General features: G+C 39.4%; 1 protein-coding gene across 1 annotated transcript; it reads right to left on the minus strand.

The window, feature by feature from the left end:
- Positions 1 to 1,159: 1,159 nt before the first annotated feature.
- LOC149819510 (ABC transporter I family member 19-like) lies at positions 1,160 to 16,462 on the minus strand. Its single transcript, XM_089985324.1, has 6 exons — positions 16,202 to 16,462; positions 5,196 to 5,356; positions 4,402 to 4,453; positions 3,842 to 3,978; positions 2,621 to 2,707; positions 1,160 to 1,646 (listed from the first exon to the last, which is right to left on the minus strand). The coding sequence occupies exons 1-6, from the start codon at positions 16,377 to 16,379 to the stop codon at positions 1,359 to 1,361; spliced, it is 903 nt and encodes a 300-aa protein (XP_089841450.1). The 5' UTR covers positions 16,380 to 16,462; the 3' UTR covers positions 1,160 to 1,358.
- Between the last annotated feature and the right edge of the window lie 1,148 nt (positions 16,463 to 17,610).

Here is a 17,610-nt window from a genome sequence, read left to right on the forward strand (position 1 = left end):
TGTTTCAAAACTTTGGGCACTGCAAAAATGCATGTCCGTCAATGCATTTCCGCAGAAAATGCCCAGTTTTGTGACATGCAAACACCCCCTTAGGCTAATTCCCCACTTTTATTGCACAACAGGGCGTCACCCCTCACCCCCAGGGAGTCGCATTGGGTTGACTTGACGGCCATGGAATTAGAACCTTGTCTGCCAGTCTAGCGGCCTAGGCCCCATCCCACTGCACCAAACCCCTTGGAACTTGATCAGGTGTGATCCTATAGTTAATAATGTCTAGGAAAACACCAATGGGGCTCTGCTTGTCTGGTAGGAGCAGCTAGCACACGTCACATTGTGTTGGGACGTTGCAAGTTCAAATCCCAGTGGTATCATTGTATAACTGGCAGGAGTCAGCCTAACCCCAGTTTGCCTAATGCCTAGGAAATGTTTATAGATCCCATATGTGATATCTGGCCCAGGCCCAGTCTGTTGGCATCCGTGGGCCCAAGGGCCATAGCAGAACATATTAACCAAGAGACCGTGCACACCCTTATTAGCAGCACAGGGTCATTCACCTCAAGTCTTTGGCTTGAGGACCAGATCTATACATTACATCAAAACAAGGAAGATGATAGCGTTGCAGCCTGGGTAGAATGACAAACACCAATATCGAAACGATTTCACTTCTCACCAAGCAACCACCACCCAATCCCAAATCGGTTTCATTTATCCCCCATAACTTTTAACCCTCCTTGGGATCTCAAGGATGCAAGTTGTTTTGATCAAATCGGACCCAACAGATGTGTTCTAGACTATTCATAAGCCAATATCAAAGTTTAAATCGCCAAAATACGACTCGTGTACAGGATTTTTTGGCGATTAACGGTTGACAAAACACAATTTTGTGACTTAAAAAATCATATTTTTTGGTTGAAAAAAAAATAATGAACCAAGGGTTGATTCTTATTCTTATTAAATCAACCATGCTGAATACACCTATAGGGTCAGATTTGATCGAAACAATTTGCATCATGAGATTTAAGAGGGCTATGAAGATGGGGGATGACATAGGGGATGAAGTGGAACCGAATTGACTACCACCTTGTGTTGAAGTGCACATGAATGACATAGATAAAGACATGTCCATCCCAAAGCAGGAACGACCTTAGAGATTTACTTGGAAGTCGGAACAAGTAATAATGCAGCTGAAACAAGTGACCATGCACAACCTTTGCACAGCCTTCGTTATGACGTACTGATCAAACGCGATACAAATTACTTATGCATCACCTCAAAAGAATGGTTATCATACCTGGAAACCCAAACGAACAAACTAAATAACCATACAAAAGGAGTACTAGAATTTGGGATTATAAACATCAACGATAATAAGCCATGTGTCTCGATGACCTGAAGGGGGAACCATCAAAGGGAGAAGCCCTACTCACTCGGCTTGTGGGTTTTAAGACCTTCTTGCTCTTATTCTTGCTCTCGCTCCGCAGCCACGATTCTACAACGGAAAGCAGGTTCTCAGAGTTTCTCATTTCTTTCAGATCTGAGAGCTTCTCAATGCGCCTCAAGTCACCATCTTCAATGTAGGCCACATGAGTGGCCCACGTTTCCAAACCATCAAATATATGGGTAGCATAAACAACGGTAGCCCCTCTCTGAGAAAACTTCAATTAGCTTGAAATCATATAGAATTTATCCAACCCGCAATATAATCAACAAACAAGCATGCAAGTGCACATAAAGAATCACGCAAGCACATAGATAAATTATAAAGTAGGAAGCTACGGTGTTCTTATTTTCCCTCCCCCTGTTCTGTTTTTGCTTAGGCCTCGTTTGCTTTGTTTCATTCCCATATAAAGGAAAGACTTTACGGGCTTGTTTGGAATCTGTAGCTGGGATGGACGCTTATGGAATTTATGCATTTGAAGAAGGGGCAGCTGCCAAATCCATGATTTAGTGCAAATACAAAGGAGAAAGGGCCTCACTTCTCATCCCAAATGCATAAACGCCCATCCCAGCACCGAGATTCCAAACAGGCCCTAAATGGGAATGGACACGGATTTCTAAAAAAACCTACCAGCTCAGTCCATGTGAAAGCTTTCATAGGAAGGAAAATATGAATGAATTTACACAAAAAGTGATAGGTGATGAGAAAAATTAGAGTCCACTTGTGCTAGCATGGTACTTTCCTACCATGAGTTGGTATTTGTTTCATTCATGGTAGTAAAGGATTACACCAGGGTGGTCAGCTAAGCACTTTTACATGTAAGTTGCATGAAACAAAAACAAGGTTTTCGGGTCCGTTTGTTTCATTCTCATGAAAAGGCAATGTCTTTCATGGGAAGGGGCACAAATTTCTAAAAAATCTTGCCAGCTCAGCCTTTCTCAAGATAAAGCTTTCATGGAGGAGGAGGTATGAAAGGATTTACACATAAAAAGTGGTAGGTGGCAGGACAACCTGGAGCTCACTAGTGCCAGCATAGCACTTTCCCACAATGATGATTTGATGTTTGTTTAATTCATGGTGGGAAAGGAAAAGGAAAGGATTGCCAGCTCAGTGTTTTCCCATGAAAGTTGCATGAAACAAATAAGCCCTTAGAAAAAAGGAAGCTGTTCACATTATCCACACCTGTTCACACTCTTCCTTGAAAAAATCAAGCAAATCCATCCGTGCAACAACATCCAAGTCCACAGTGACTTCATCCAATAGCAACACCTGTAATTTAGCAAAGCAAACTTAGTTGAGTCATAGATATAGAAAAAGAACCTATGTCCATCAACATATTATGCTCCCACTTCGATGAAATAGTCAAGCTAAAAGGATAATAGAGAAAACCAAGATAAATTTGCCCATCAGCATTAACAGATTTGTTCATTAAACCATGTATTTGGCCTTCAAATGACAAATTTCATCTGCTGAGAGCTCTGAACATCGTATTGCTATTTATGGTAATGCTCATTTTACCAACATCAAATCAAGATGTGTGATAGTCGACCATTGGGCCAGCCACAAAGTGACAAGTTTCTAAAGGTCCTGGACACACTAAAGCAACCCCACATCCTCATAAATACATGACTCAAGGTGTATTCCTTTCTTTTTCCTCCCTCAATAGTCAACCCATCGGTTGCCCCTACCCAATATCCTTCATTAAGACAGTACAAATCTAACTAGCACTCAGTGAATTCGTATATTGAAATTAGAAATTTTATTTATTATAATTCCCAACGTGAGAGTACCTCAATTTCGAGGAGGGCTTCTGCTAAGATAGAACACTACCCCATCACCATAGATTAGTTACACATGAGAACATCAGCATAACACTTTACAGGCAAATTCATGTCTTCAGGTTGAGACGGAATGCACACGTGCACACAATATGTCTTACTATTGGAGAGTAAAAAGTCTACCACGGATAAATTCAAGAAAACATCATAAGACTCGCCACTTGAACCATTTGCAGAAATGGATAAAAATTCAGGTTACTTGGATACCAAAACATCACAAGTTGCCCACCCAAATCCATCAGGGTGTTGGATGCTAACATTCTGAATGTGTGACCAAGGCCTCTTTTGAATAATAACATACCGCAAACCATTTAATCAAGCATATGAGGATCCAAATGACACAGAAACACGTAGAAAAAAATTAATCAACTAAGCTCATAGGGACTGAATCATAGCCAGAGGAGTTGACACTCAACTTACATTTCATGCAAATATTGGATTTAGCTTTGGAAATCAGTTCAAACTGTTGATATAATTTGCACTCCTGAGAGCCTCTTTTTGCTCTGCTACTTGTACAATCATATTAGTAACTACATGTTCTGGTGTTCATACCATAATGGCTTACCTTGAAAGGATGAAGAAGCCCCATACATATTTGAACTCGGCGGCGCTGCCCATCAGACACTTTATGCATCCGCCACTGCAGATCAATGTCAAGCAGCTCAATCAGCTTCTCCCTCCTAACAGGATCTATCCCTTCAACTGCGAAGAAAAACCAGAAACAAAGAAGGGGAAATTAAAAGAAAACCAGATGCTCTAGTACAACCCATTCCTCTAGCTCAATTAGTGACAAATGATCTTCAAAAAATAATGGAAGACAAGAAAGAGGCTCCCACATCAAATAGCACTTGCAAGCACACGCACACAGGTCTTAGAGAGAAAAAAAACAGAAAAATAAGAAGAAGAGGGATTCCCTTATCAAAGAAAAAGATGTGTGGCTCACTTTCCATATGATTATCCAGGTTCCTCAAAATGACCATTAAATAAAGCAGCTTGGAGATATTGACAGTTGACTCTTTGCAAAAATATTGAACTCAAAAATAACCCAAAAGGGAAAACCAGAATGAAAAATATGGAATGAAATAAAGACCGGCTTCCAAATTATGCATATCAGCAATAACATACCTCCCAAAATCATATGTTCAGCAGAGAAGTCACCTTGCAATGGAACTTCCCCCTGTAAGTATATGAAATGAAATACAGTAAGTCATTCAGTTACAAATTAACTCATGCAATGCTTTGAAAAGAGCACTTTGAAGAAGAAAGGCCAATGTTTTAGCCCTACTCATAAGTTAATTTCTTTGAAGCAAAATGAATTACCCAAAAGGAAAGTACCAGTCAGCTACTTATATCTAGATTAATATTTTGGGAACCATATGAAGCCCTAGTATTTGGGCATTCGGCACCAATCTTCAATCATAGATGAATGAAATGAATTATAGTGTGATCAGCACAAAAGTTGAGGTTTAAATTGCCTTGCCATGCCTGCACACCGAACTTTTTTTTCTCGCAACACAAGTTTGGAGTCTTTGGACAATATCATGCCAGCATTCAGATTACCTAGCTAATTGTTATCACAGGCAAAATTTAGCAATGAGTGAGCAGAGTATGGGCTACCAAAAAACTTTAATTAAACAAGAGATATCAGGCGACTCACACCAACCATCTACAAAATCGTAATCTATACTTTATACTTATCTTTACATAACATGGGCAATAATTTCTCACAGCATGCACCTTTTAGCAGGATACCACAATTTGAAAAGCAAAATTTAAATAAACATAAAAGCAGAACCATGGATATGCATTTGAAGCTAAAGTACAGTATTCCACCGGTTCACCATGTATTATTTTCAGAAATAAAGTGAAACAAAAAGAAAGAATGCAGCAAAATCACAGAATAGTTGCAGTGAACTTACAGCAGAACCAATAGTCTTACTCCATGAACCTCCCAAATAAGCAAGATCACCACTACAGACAAGTTGTGTATCATGAAAAGCAGAAGAATTGAGCACTCTTACTACATCTCTGCCTCCCACCATGTGTTTTCCTGCTAAGATTCTTAACAAAGTCGTCTTCCCTGTCCAAAAAAGGGAACGAAAAACTGTCAGACCAACCCTATTTTGAAAGACTTGGAATTTGAATATCAGCGACATTGCTTCTTGGAGTCAAGGAGTGAGTCATATCATCATAAATATCTAAGGAGAAACTCAAAATGAAGTATTTTTTGCAATAGATTATAGATGGTTCTTGCTCGGGAGAGTCAGGATAGTTTATACATGTAACACTTGCAAGACCTCATCTCCTCACAGTAGGGAAGCAAAAGAACAACCATTGAGAGCAAGGTTGTAAGTATTGTATAGTTACCCGCATCGGTTGGGTCCCCTATTGGGTCGGGACCATGTCACATGGGTGCAGGTGCGGGTGCGGGTGCGGGTGCGGGTGCGGGTGCGGGTGAGGGTGTGGGTGCGGGTGCGGGGATTCGGCACTTCCAAAAAACCCCGGTGCGGGGGTGCGGCAGGGGAAAAAATGTAAAATATATATAAGGGGGGTCCGGGAGTTCCCTCGGCGCGGGTCCCGCTGCGCGTTCAGCGGGCGGGGGTCCAAGGGGGTCTAAAATTTAAATCCTCAACTTGGCCTCAACTTTCACTAGTCCCCAATGGGTCTAAATCCAAATTCAACTTTAAGGTCATGGTATCAAGGTCTGATCGGGCATAATATAGGAAAAACCATCTTAGGATCAAAGTCTAGTCGCGCTGACTTTGCCTGTCGTACTTAGGGTCACTGTCTTGGCAGTGTAAAACTCTATGGGTTTACATTAAAAATCGTAGATTTCAATTGAAACTCGGATCGAACATGAGTTTGGTATGAAATTTAGTATATCAAAATTGGCTCCATAAATTAATAGGATCTAATATGATCTGATCTAAATTCTGATTTGGACCTATTTATTTATTAACAAACCCGAATCTTATCGGATAGGTACAGGTCGAGATCAGGTCAGATCCGATCTGGTTCATCAGTAATCACGCGTCAGTTGAGGGAAGGGGTTAAACGAAAATATTTTGTGAGATAGGGAGTGACGGAGGATTTTGCCATAAAAGGACAAAACAAAAGCTTCCCCCTTGGTCATCTTTTCCATTTCATTCCCCACTCTCTCCTTCGCTCTTCATTCCCTGCGCGCCCTTCGCTTCAGATCTCTCCTACGATTTCCGGCGGAGTTCTCCGAAATCTCCGGGAGAGTCCCAAAAAATTGATGATCGTAAAGGTAACTTCTCGATCTACAATTTCCTTCGTTTCTTTCCCGTCGATCTGTAGTTGCGATGGTGGTTCGGGAAACTAGGGTTTTCGCATCAGATCTGTGGCCTTCCCGGTAGGATTTCGACAATTGGGGTTAGGGTTTTGCAGGAAAAGATGGAGAAATCATGCAGCCTTCTCGTCCACTTCGACAAGGGCACTCGCGAACGAGATCAAAACCGCCCTCGAGGGCAACGACGTCTCTGCGAAAATCAATGCCCTGAAGAATTCAATCATGCTTTTGCTCAACGGCGAGACCCTGCCCCAACTCTTCATCACGATCGTCTGGTACGTCCTGCCATCGGAGGATCACACAATGCAGAAGCTCCTGCTTCTGTACCTAGAGATCATCGACAAGACCGACACCAAGGGGAAGAATTTTTTTAAAATTCTGCAGCCCATTTCATAGGGCAAAAAAATTTTAAAAAAAAATCCAAAAAAATGGACCAAAATGACCCTAGGTGCGGTCAACACACCCAGGGTAGGGTTGACCGCACCCGGTGCCGCACCCGCATCGAGTTGCGTCAACGAGGGTGCGGCACCCTGCTAGCCGAATCCCTGTGACATAGGGTCGGGTCATTTCGGGGAAAGAAGATCATTTATCATAACGTATCGTATCGTATCTTAAAAAATCATATTTTTAATAAAAAAATTCAAAACATTAAAAAAATTAAAAAAAATAGCAAAAAATCTAAAAAATCATAACACATGAAAGAAAACATGAAACTGATAACTCACAATGTAAATAAAAGGCAACTACATAATTTAAATATAATTAAAGCCTTAACAATATTAAAATCACTTCCAAGTCATAATAAAATGTCATAAGTCATAATTAAACTATTGCAAGTTCATGATAACTAAAAACATCACATGTAACCAATGTCTTATCTGCTAATCTTCGTCTCTAAAGTCTAAACTATAAAAATTATATTTTTTTATAAGTCAAGAATTAGATCAGAAAATTCTCATTGTTACATCCAACTGTCGCACCATCACCTCTTCACATTTGCGTTTTTTTTTTTGGCAAGTGGGTCATCATCGTCATCTTCAGAATCTGGAACAATGGTTGAAAGTCTTTCTTCTTTGCAGCAACCTTCTTCTTCTTTCAATTGCTTCTAGTTCAACAAAAACATCAACACGAAAAGTGACAAGAATAGATGAAGAATCACACAAATGTACTTTGTGATGAAGACTTGCAATATGTAGATTAAATCTATGCACCATCACCTCTTCACATTTGCATTTTTTTTTTTTTGCAAGTGGGTCATCTTCAAAATCTGGAACAATGGTTGAAAGTCCTTTGCATTTTTGCAACTTTCTTCTTCTTGCAATTGTTTCTAGTTCAACAATAACATCAGCACAAAAAAGTGACAGGAATAGATGAAGAATCACACAGATGTACTTTTTGATGAAGACCTGCAATATGTAGATTAAACCTATGCAGCTCACCTCTAATAATAGCACCACAAAACACAAATCTCAATGATGACCCTAGTTGTGGTACATGATCCATGCTTCTGTAGTATCGCCATGCAGGATCATCTCTATGACATAAACGTGAAGACGACATCGAAAGATCTAAAATAAAACATAAGCAATTAACCATTCAATAAAAATATAGGCATGAAAAGACGTCGTCATTCGCGATTAGGTCTAGACCCAGAGATCTAGACCCAATTCATTTTATCTATTTAAACACATGCTCATTAATGGCATGTTGTAATTTTAGTATTGTATGTAATGGATATTTTCATACCCTAATTTTTGTACATGTATACTTAATGTAAAGTAAGAACAGCCGACCCTATTGGGTTTTTTCTTCTGCAGCCATAAGAGCTTCTCTCTCCTCTCTCGTCCTTTTCTGACATGGTATCATAGCAGTGATCCTCTCCAAGGTCTTCTTCCAAGGTATTCCTCCTTTTCTTACTCTTTCTTTTCCAATCAACGTATTCTGCAAAATAGTCCTTTCCAGCTAACTTATTCTCTTTCTTTTCTGCATATTTTTTCCTATTTCTAAAATCTGCATCTTATTTCTTTCTTTCCCGGTCAACGTATTCTACAAAATAGCCCTTTCCAGCGAACGTGTTCTCTTTCTTTTCTGCATATTTTTTTCCTATTTCTAAAATCTGAATCTGCATCTATTTCTTACTTGTTATCCTCCTTGTTCTTTTCACATCTAATCTCATACTGTTTGACATGATTTCATTTTCTTTTCACATCACGTCTATATTGTTCCTTATTTTCTTCACAAAAATAAGGTCAGATTTAGAGATTTAGATCTGAGTAAAATATCAGATCCCTTTTCTTTTCGGGTTTCCTTTCTTTTTATTCCTCTTTGCATTTTTCGAAAAGAAAAGCATGTTACATTCAAATAATGTGTTTCTGTTTTGCATTTCATTGACTGATCTTTATTCAAATCGGTTTACTGCATAACCTCGGTTTCTGTCTCGGTTTGGTCTGGAAAAAAAAAAGGCAACCGAGTTCTCAGAAGCTTCGTTTGGGTTCTGACTTTTATTTGTTGCTCTTTCAAAGTCTTGCTTTCGCCTTGAATCGCCTATGGATTCTTTTTCTGCTTCTCAATCTGACCTTTCTTTCAACTTTCTTAGCCAACTTGTATCTGAAAAACTGAACAACTTCAATTTTCTCACCTGGAAAAGGCAAATCATCTCATTCATAAGAAGTCAGGACCTTTCTGGACATCTAGATGGCTTTGTTTATGTTCCTCCAGAGTTCATATCACAAGATGGCAAGACTGTGGAGGATGACACTTTCATTACTTTTGTCAGAAATCCAGAATATATATCCTTGATGAAGCGATATCAGGCTTTGGTTGCATACATCACTTCTACCATGTCATAGGAGGTGCTTGTGGCAATCCCAGATGACTACACAGCTATGCAATTATGGCATCGTCATGTTTAGTTCAGACGTATTCTTAAGTTTCTCAGGCTAGAGTTTTATTTTTAAAGAAAGAGTTTCAAACGTTGAGAAAGGACTCCATGACTGTCATGGAGTATTTAAACAAAATGAAAACTATCACAGATCAGTTGGCTATTGTGGGTTGCGCAGTAAGTGACAAAGATATGATGCAACAAACTTTGAGCGGGCTAGGACCCGATTATCAAATGATGGTTACTTCCTTTCTGTGTTTGCCAGACTTACCTACATTTGAAGATCTCCATGCTAATCTCTTACAGTATGAGATGACTTTGAAAGGATTCTTTGAAGGTAATCACAACCTCATTGGAGCACACGATGTTCTTGCCACAGGAGTTAACTATGGTCGAGGATGTAGCAGGTATGAATCTCGAGAAAGGGGAGGTCAAGAGAGGAATGGACAAGGAGATCGTGGAATATTACCTACTCCCAATATGCCTCCTAATCTGCAAAGGCAAAGAACAATACCTACCTGCTTTCTCTGCAACAAAAGGGGGCACATAAAGGCAAATTGTTGGTTTAACCCGCAAAATAGAGGAAAGCAATTGGAGACAAGAAAGGGAGCAGATACATTGAAGAATAGTGAAGAAGTCAAAGAATTGTTATTATCTGCCTTGGCTGAATTGAACATCAAACACAAAGATCAAGGCACTTGGTATGTTGATTCTGGTGCAGCCACTCATGTCACTGGTGATGCTAGTAAGCTCCTAAATCTTGTTCCTTATGTTGGTAGAAATAGTATAGTCACCGGAGATGGGTCTCACTACCATATTTCGCACATTGAAAATTTTGTAATTCCTATGTTCAACTCTTCTCTTGCTCTTTCAAATGTCATTCATGCTCCTAATATCAAGAAAAATATTGTTTATGTCTCTAAGCTGGTAAATGACATTAATGCTTCAGTTGAGTTTACCCTTTTTTTCTTTTTGTGTTAAGGACCTTCACACGAGGAAAACGTTCGTTGAAGGAAAACGTCAAGGGAATATGTATGTGTTCCAAGAGAATCCTTCCTCTCGTGTTCAGCCTGTTGACTCCATCTTGAAGCTCACATCATCATCTTCAGTTCCTTCTAATAGTGTTTTTAATCTTTCTGAATGTATTGAGCCAAATCTTTGGCATGGTCGTCTGGGTCATTGTAGTAGTCGCTTTATTGATAAGCTTGTTTCAAGTAGTCTTATTCTCAAGTCAAGTCTGAATTTAAGTGTCGATAATAAAAAATGTTCTAGTTGTCTTCAATGTAAGAGTCATGTTCTTCCATTTCATTCCATTAATAAAAGAGCTTCAAGACCATTTGAAATTATATGATCTGATATTTGAGGTCCGACTCCAGTTCCTTCAATGTCTGGCACTAGATATTATCTCATTTTTTTTTAGAGTTATATACATGGATCTTCTTTATGAAAAGTAAAACTGAAACCTTCAAGTTATTTCAGAATTTTCATTCCTTTGTTCAAAATCAATTCTCTAAGAATATCATTTGTTTCCAATGTGATGGAGGGGGTGAATTCTCTTTAAATGGCTTTATTAGTTTCCTCCAAACAAATGGGATAAGTAGGCAGGTGTCTTGCCCTCATACACCTCAAAAGAATGGGATTGCTGAACGGAAGCATCGTCATATTGTCGAGAGTGCAATAAGCATGATGCATGACAGTAATCTTCCAGTTTCCTTTCGAACAGAGGCTTTTCATACAGCTGCCTATGTCATAAATCGATTGCCCATGAACATCTTGGAAAACAAATCACCCTATTTCTCTTTGCATGGTGTACATCCCAACTATCATGATTTGTTGGGTACGCTGAAGATTCTAAAGGCTACAGATGCTATGATCCCGTGAGCAAGCGCATCAAAATATCCAGAGATGGGTTTGACGAATCAAATTTTGGTCATAGTGCTAACACTCCTCCAGAAATTGAAGTTCATCATCCTTGGTTGAACTTAGATCTCTTTTCTAGTATTGATGATGTTTGTTTTTCTTAATGTAATCAAAGAGATGAGAGAAACGTATCTACTGTTGCGCAAAGAACTCAGGAAAGTGTGATTTTTGAACCATTGTCGGCCCCTGAAAGGTATAAAAGCATTGTTTACTCTAGACGTGAGAAGGAGATACCTCTCGGCTCTAATCAGGAGCAGAATTCTCCTTCTATTTTTATTCAATCACCTGTTCACAGAAGATCTACCCGATTTCGACATCCAATTGATAGGTGGGTTAGTTATGAGAACTTCACAATGGATTTTCAACTCTTCTTAGTCTCTTTGGGCAAGGAAGATTAACCCACAACGTTTTATCAAGCAATAAATTCTAAGAGATGGATTGAAGCCATGAACAAAGAAATGGAAGTTCTTCGTGAATGTGACACTTGGGATATTGTTCCTAGACCACACAATCGAAATGTGATTGGGTCAAAGTGAGTGTATAAGATAAAGTATAAGCCAAATGGCACTATCGAGCGATACAAAGCTATGTTGGTTGCCAAAGGCTTCACACAGAAGCAAGGGCAAGATTATGATGAGACCTTCAATCCAGTCGTGAAAATGAACACTATCTGCATCATACTAACATTGGATGTTGAGCATCAGTGGACTCTCAGCCAACTGGACGTGAAAAATGTGTTTCTACATGAAACTCTGAAGGAGGAAGTATACATGGAACATCCCACTGGGTATGCATAAGGGAACTCTAAAGAATATGTGTGCAGGTTAAAGAAAGCTATATATGGTATGAAGCAGGCATCTCGATCTTGGTTTAACAGTTTTTTGCTTGAAGTTGAAAAATATGGCTTTAATCGGTCTCTTCTTGACCATTCTCCTTTCATATTCAAATGCAAAGATATAGTTACATTGTTATTGATATATGTTGATGACATTATCATTACAGGTAACTCTAATGAACATATTGAACAGGTTAAAGAACTTCTGAACCATAGATTCAAGATGAAGGATCTTGGTAAGCTGTGATACTTTCTTAGAGTAGAAGTTGACAGGACTCCTGAAGGCATGACACTAAATCAACATAAGCATACCATTGATGTTCTTATCAAGGTAGGTATGACAGATTGCAAGCCTCTAAGCACACCCAGTGCAATTCATCAGAAGCTCAGTTCCCAAGATGGAGATTTATATGAGGACCCTACAGGATATCGCAGGATAGTAGGAATGCTTCAGTATCTTACCTTCACTCGGTCTGACATTATCTATTCTGTCAATCAGGTATCTCAGTTCATGCATGAACTGTATATTGGACATATGGAAGTTGTTAAGCGCATTCTTCGATATTTGAAGAAAACTATTGGAGATGGTCTTCTATACAGAAAGAGTATGCATGGCCATCACATGCATGAACTTCTTACTTACACAGATGCAGATTGGGCAGGAGATCCAGATGAGCGTAGGTCAGTCTCAGGATACTGTGTTTTCATTGGCTTAAATCTTGTCTCCTGGAGCAGTGAGAAACAAAAGGCCATAGCCAGGTCGAGCACAGAAGCTGAATATAGATCAATGGCAGCTGCTACAGCCGAATTAACATAGATCAGACACTTGTTGACAGAAGTAGGAGAATCGATTTCTAAAAGTGTTCTCTTGTGTGACAATCAAAGCGCTATCAACATGTCATTCAATCCTATCTACCACAGTCGTGCTAAGCATATTGAAATTGATCAACATTTTGTAAGACAAAAGGTCGAAGAAAAGGAAATTGAACCAGAATACGTTCAGACTGCTGATCAGGTTGCTGACTTGTTTACAAAAGGACTTATAAAGGATAGATTTTGGATGTTAAAAGGCAAGTTGGTCATGGTTCAAAACCATGTACAACTTGAGGGAGGGTGAAAAGACGTTGTCATTCACGACTAGGTCTGGACCCTGAGATCCAGACCCAATTCGTTTCATCTATTTAAACACATGCTCATTAATGGCATGTTGTAATTTTAGTATTGTATGTAATGGGTATTTTCGTACCCTAATTTTTGTACATGTATATACTTAATGTAAAGCAGCCGACCCTATTGGGTTTTTTCTTCTGCAACCATCGAAGCTTCTCTCTCCTCTCTCGTCCTTTTCTGACAAGGCATACATACAAATATTCAACAACAAGTTTACACACATAACAAACTTAAGTTTTAGCATTACGAATGTCGACAATAGCGGCATTCGCCTACTCGACTAAATGTTGAGGAGTCATAGCAATACGAACGTCGAGTTGCATCCCAGGAGTAGTCCAAAGAGAGAAAAAACTCCTAATAGAACCTCTAGCTCTAGCTCATCTCAAAGAACTCCATCCTCCTCCTCATCTTCTTTTTATACCCACAACGGCACTACTACTAGCACCAACCACACATTTTCCAAAAAAAACTCAATAAAAGTAAAGAATATAAATTTTTTACCTTAACCCACTTCCATGAGTGTAAAAAGGGTAGAAATGCGCTCTTACTTGAGAAAATCACAAAAGTCCTCTCCCTTGAGCATGGATCGGCCCTCAAATCGCTCTCACAGCTCCTAGGGTGTGTAGGTTCCCCTCTAATGGCCTCTACACAAATGAGAAAGTCTGCCCTCAAAAGGTCTTTAAAACCCAAAACTGTAAAATTACGATTTAGACCTTTTTTAAGTGCATTGAATATGCAGGTCATATTGTACTGTATCGTATGACACGGACCTGTATCGTACGATACATATGATACACACTTGTATCACGATATGAGTGTATCGTATCATTTTCCTTTATAGTAACGATATGTATCGTACCATATCATATAATATGATTCGATACAGACAACTTTGATTGAGAGATCAATACCCAATGACTGCTTCAATGCAGGGCTCAGAATTTCTTTTATTGTTTTTACACTATTTTAAGCAATTCATCATTTGCTCACATGTTCCAAAGTATTCTCAAATTTCCACTTGCTTTCATTTCTCACTATTCACTATGTCATGTTCATGCTAAACTTTTTTGTTTGATGACCTTGAGCCCCTACCACCAATCATCCCTTATTTTTGGCTGTCCAAAAAACCGCTCTCTACCACAAATTCCACCATATATGCATCATTAGGATCACAATAAATATAGGATTCCAAACCCAATGGAAGCACATGCAATAACGAACTCATAGAAATAATATCCGAGAGTGGCATTAAGCACCACAACTCATAAGTGAATATTATAAATGAAACTAAGTCACACAAATATCCAAAACCATGCAAATCAGTGACAATTTTTCATCATTCAAGAAGCATTGTGTAGATAAAGGCAATTTTTAAAAAGCATTCACTTTTAAATTCCACAGAGATATTTTGCTATTTTGGGATTTGGATCACACACAGCAAAGGCAATTATCCTATTTTTTTAAGGTATCTAGCGTTAGAAAAAGTATCGCACAGCTCTGTTAAACTTATTTGAGAAATTACAAATTCACAAGGTTCAATGAGTTAAAGATTGAAAGTGAACAAAAAGAAGAAAAATAACTGTCTAGTGTTGAAGGCTATAGCAACTGCTACCAACTAAAACAAGTACCCAGACAATGGTTAATGAAACAACGGTAATTTTTCAATCACATCACACAGACATATCTCAGCACCGATACCAGTGACAAGAATAAGACTGCATACTCGAACTTACCTATGCGGTTATGCCAACACCCCAAGTAACAACTCTACAGAATTTACACAAAGAAACAACTGAAACAAGCAAAAACTTTAAATAGACCGTAAGTGCAGCCAGATTTCCAAACACTAATCTTATATTTTCATTCCGAACTTACTCAGAAAATTTTGCAATGGATGGAAGCAAGAGATCAAGTTACAGGATCGTTAACCCTCAGTGAGATGGCAAGCAAAATCAGGAGATATCCAGCCCAACTCCATAGAATTGGGTCATGACCAAAATCAGTGACAAGCAATACAACAAATTTTACAGTTGAACGCAGAGTAACAATCTACCCGTTTGTACTATCAGAACAACCAAAATTGTAAGAAAATGACCCAGTTGGATCTTCAAACTCCAAATTCATATTAAGCTAAACCTACAATCGGGAAGGAAGGGGGTATATGGGTGTGGTTGCGGATGTGAAGAATAAGAAGGAAAACAGACAAGTGGGAAGGCAGGAAAAAAAAAAAAGGAAACGGAGGTCAGGAAATCAGGAAACGAGATCCGTCAGAACATGAAGTAACTGTTCCACAGTGTTTGATGATACGATAAACCGAGAAAAAAAACCCTAATATTGGAACTCTAAAATCAGTCCCTCGTAGAAAGCCCAGATCAAGTTACTGGAGCCGTTAGCTTCGATGAGGCAACAGGAGGCAGGAGAAATACTAAGATCGAAATCAAGCAATCAGATCTGTCAGCACAGTTCCACAGCCTTCGATGAAAAGAAAACTCGCTTCCTCGATCGAAAGTCAAAACTCAGAGACAGACAAAACCAGAAATCAGAGAAAAATCGAGAGACGTAAATCAAATAGCTAGATCCATTAGTGCCGATGAGGAAGCAAGAGGAGCGGGGAGAGATACTCGGATTGAAATCGAGTAACCTGACCCTTCAGCGCGCAAAGCAACCGTTCGATGGTGTTCGATGAAACGGATAGACAATAAACCCTAAAATCGAGCCCTGACCTCGCTTCCTTCACCAAAAAATCATCTCAGATATAGCTAAAACCAGAAATTAGGGCAAATCGAGAGCGAGAAATCGAGACAGTTACCGGATCCGTTAGCGCCGATGAGGAGGCAACGGGAGCCAGGAGAGATGCTGAGATTGAAATCGGCGAAGATAGGCGGTTGGTTCTCGTAGGCGAAGTTGAGTCCCTTCACGTTGATGCTGTAAGCATTGCCCTCCCTCTCCTCCCCTTCCATTACCGCTTTGTCCGACGCCCTTCCCATCCACCCTCCGCCCTCTTCAGTCTTGAAAGCGCGTGAAATCGCCTCACCGGAGTTCGCTTCGCGCCCGCGCCTTAAATAATAACGGACCTACCAATGGTCGTTGGTCAATTATATTGATCAGAGACTTAACCGCGTTGGCTTTATCTTACGGTAACCGTCCTGATCAGTCACTTTTTTTTTTTTGATAATTCAAAGAAAAAAAAACCTATCACCGACCTCAGTTCACCTTGGCTGGCCTCAGGTTGGTAAAACCCTTAACTCTCTCCTGCTTCACCGAAAAATACGCTCAGTTTCGACTTTGCGACAAGTGATGCCACCCGTGAGTTTTGAACTTGTGACGTCCCGTCAACTTGGTGACAGTCACAAGTCGCCCTACGACCTGAGCGGAGCCCTAATGGGCTGTCCTGATAAGTCACTTATATGTTGTATCAATAATTTTAGGTCTGCACCCAACGAACCCAACATGAAGTGGTCAAGCTCGAAGTTTAACATGACCCCAATGATTTCATTTCATAGTGTGCGTTTGACGCGGACTCACCAAATCCACATTGCAATGAACGCGGTAGGTGGTGTTCGCTTCTAAGCCCAATGAACGGGTGGTTTTTGTTAATTACACTTTGTCCATTTTGAGTGACAAATATGTATCGGTGCTCAAACTTGATAGTAATGCCCATAAGTTTTTGTAAATTAAAACAAAAACAATTAATAGACTTAATCATGTTAAGCTATGTAACAGATATCAAAAATATTGTGAAGTTAATATTTTCAAAAGCCAATGTAACCCCTAAAACATCTTAAATTATTTTTATTTTTAAAGTCGTTTTACCTCTGATCTCAATTAGTAGAGTCTAGGACGTCAATGAGATTCATTTAGTACCATCCATTCGCATAACCGTACCATCTTCTTCTTTTTTTAAAGACAAGCTGGGGTTAGGCAGACCCCTACCAGTTTAATAAGAAGAGGCACTCAAAACTGATTGTATGAGGACTACACGACCTGCTGAAGAGACTAGCCTCTCATTCCACGATTCGAGTCTCTTCCTGAAGTTTGCAATCAAATGAGCGCGGAATGGGTTCCAAACATCCCTGAGATCTCATTGTTGCAAGTTCTTTTTTGATCAAATATGATCTTGTAGATGGTTGATTCGATAGGAACCGACCCTAGGATTGGGATTTTTCTACGAAAAACTATGTTTCTTTGAATTATAAAATCTTGGTGTATTACATATGT

This window comes from Nuphar pumila, chromosome 13, assembly GCF_984573655.1.
Source record: "Nuphar pumila chromosome 13, dmNupPumi1.hap1.1, whole genome shotgun sequence".
In the NCBI taxonomy this organism is placed as follows: domain Eukaryota; kingdom Viridiplantae; phylum Streptophyta; class Magnoliopsida; order Nymphaeales; family Nymphaeaceae; genus Nuphar; species Nuphar pumila.

Bases quoted from the DNA above. Each gene is read 5' to 3' on its own strand.
- LOC149819510 (XM_089985324.1), bottom strand. From the start codon at position 16,379: ATGGGAAGGGCGTCGGACAAAGCGGTAATGGAAGGGGAGGAGAGGGAG. The intron at 5,357-16,201 runs GTAACTGTCTCG...TTTTTTGGACAG, and splicing joins CATCGGCGCTAACGGATCCG to GGAAGACGACTTTGTTAAGA. The intron at 2,708-3,841 runs GTAAGCCATTAT...GCTAAATTACAG, and splicing joins GGCTTCTTCATCCTTTCAAG to GTGTTGCTATTGGATGAAGT.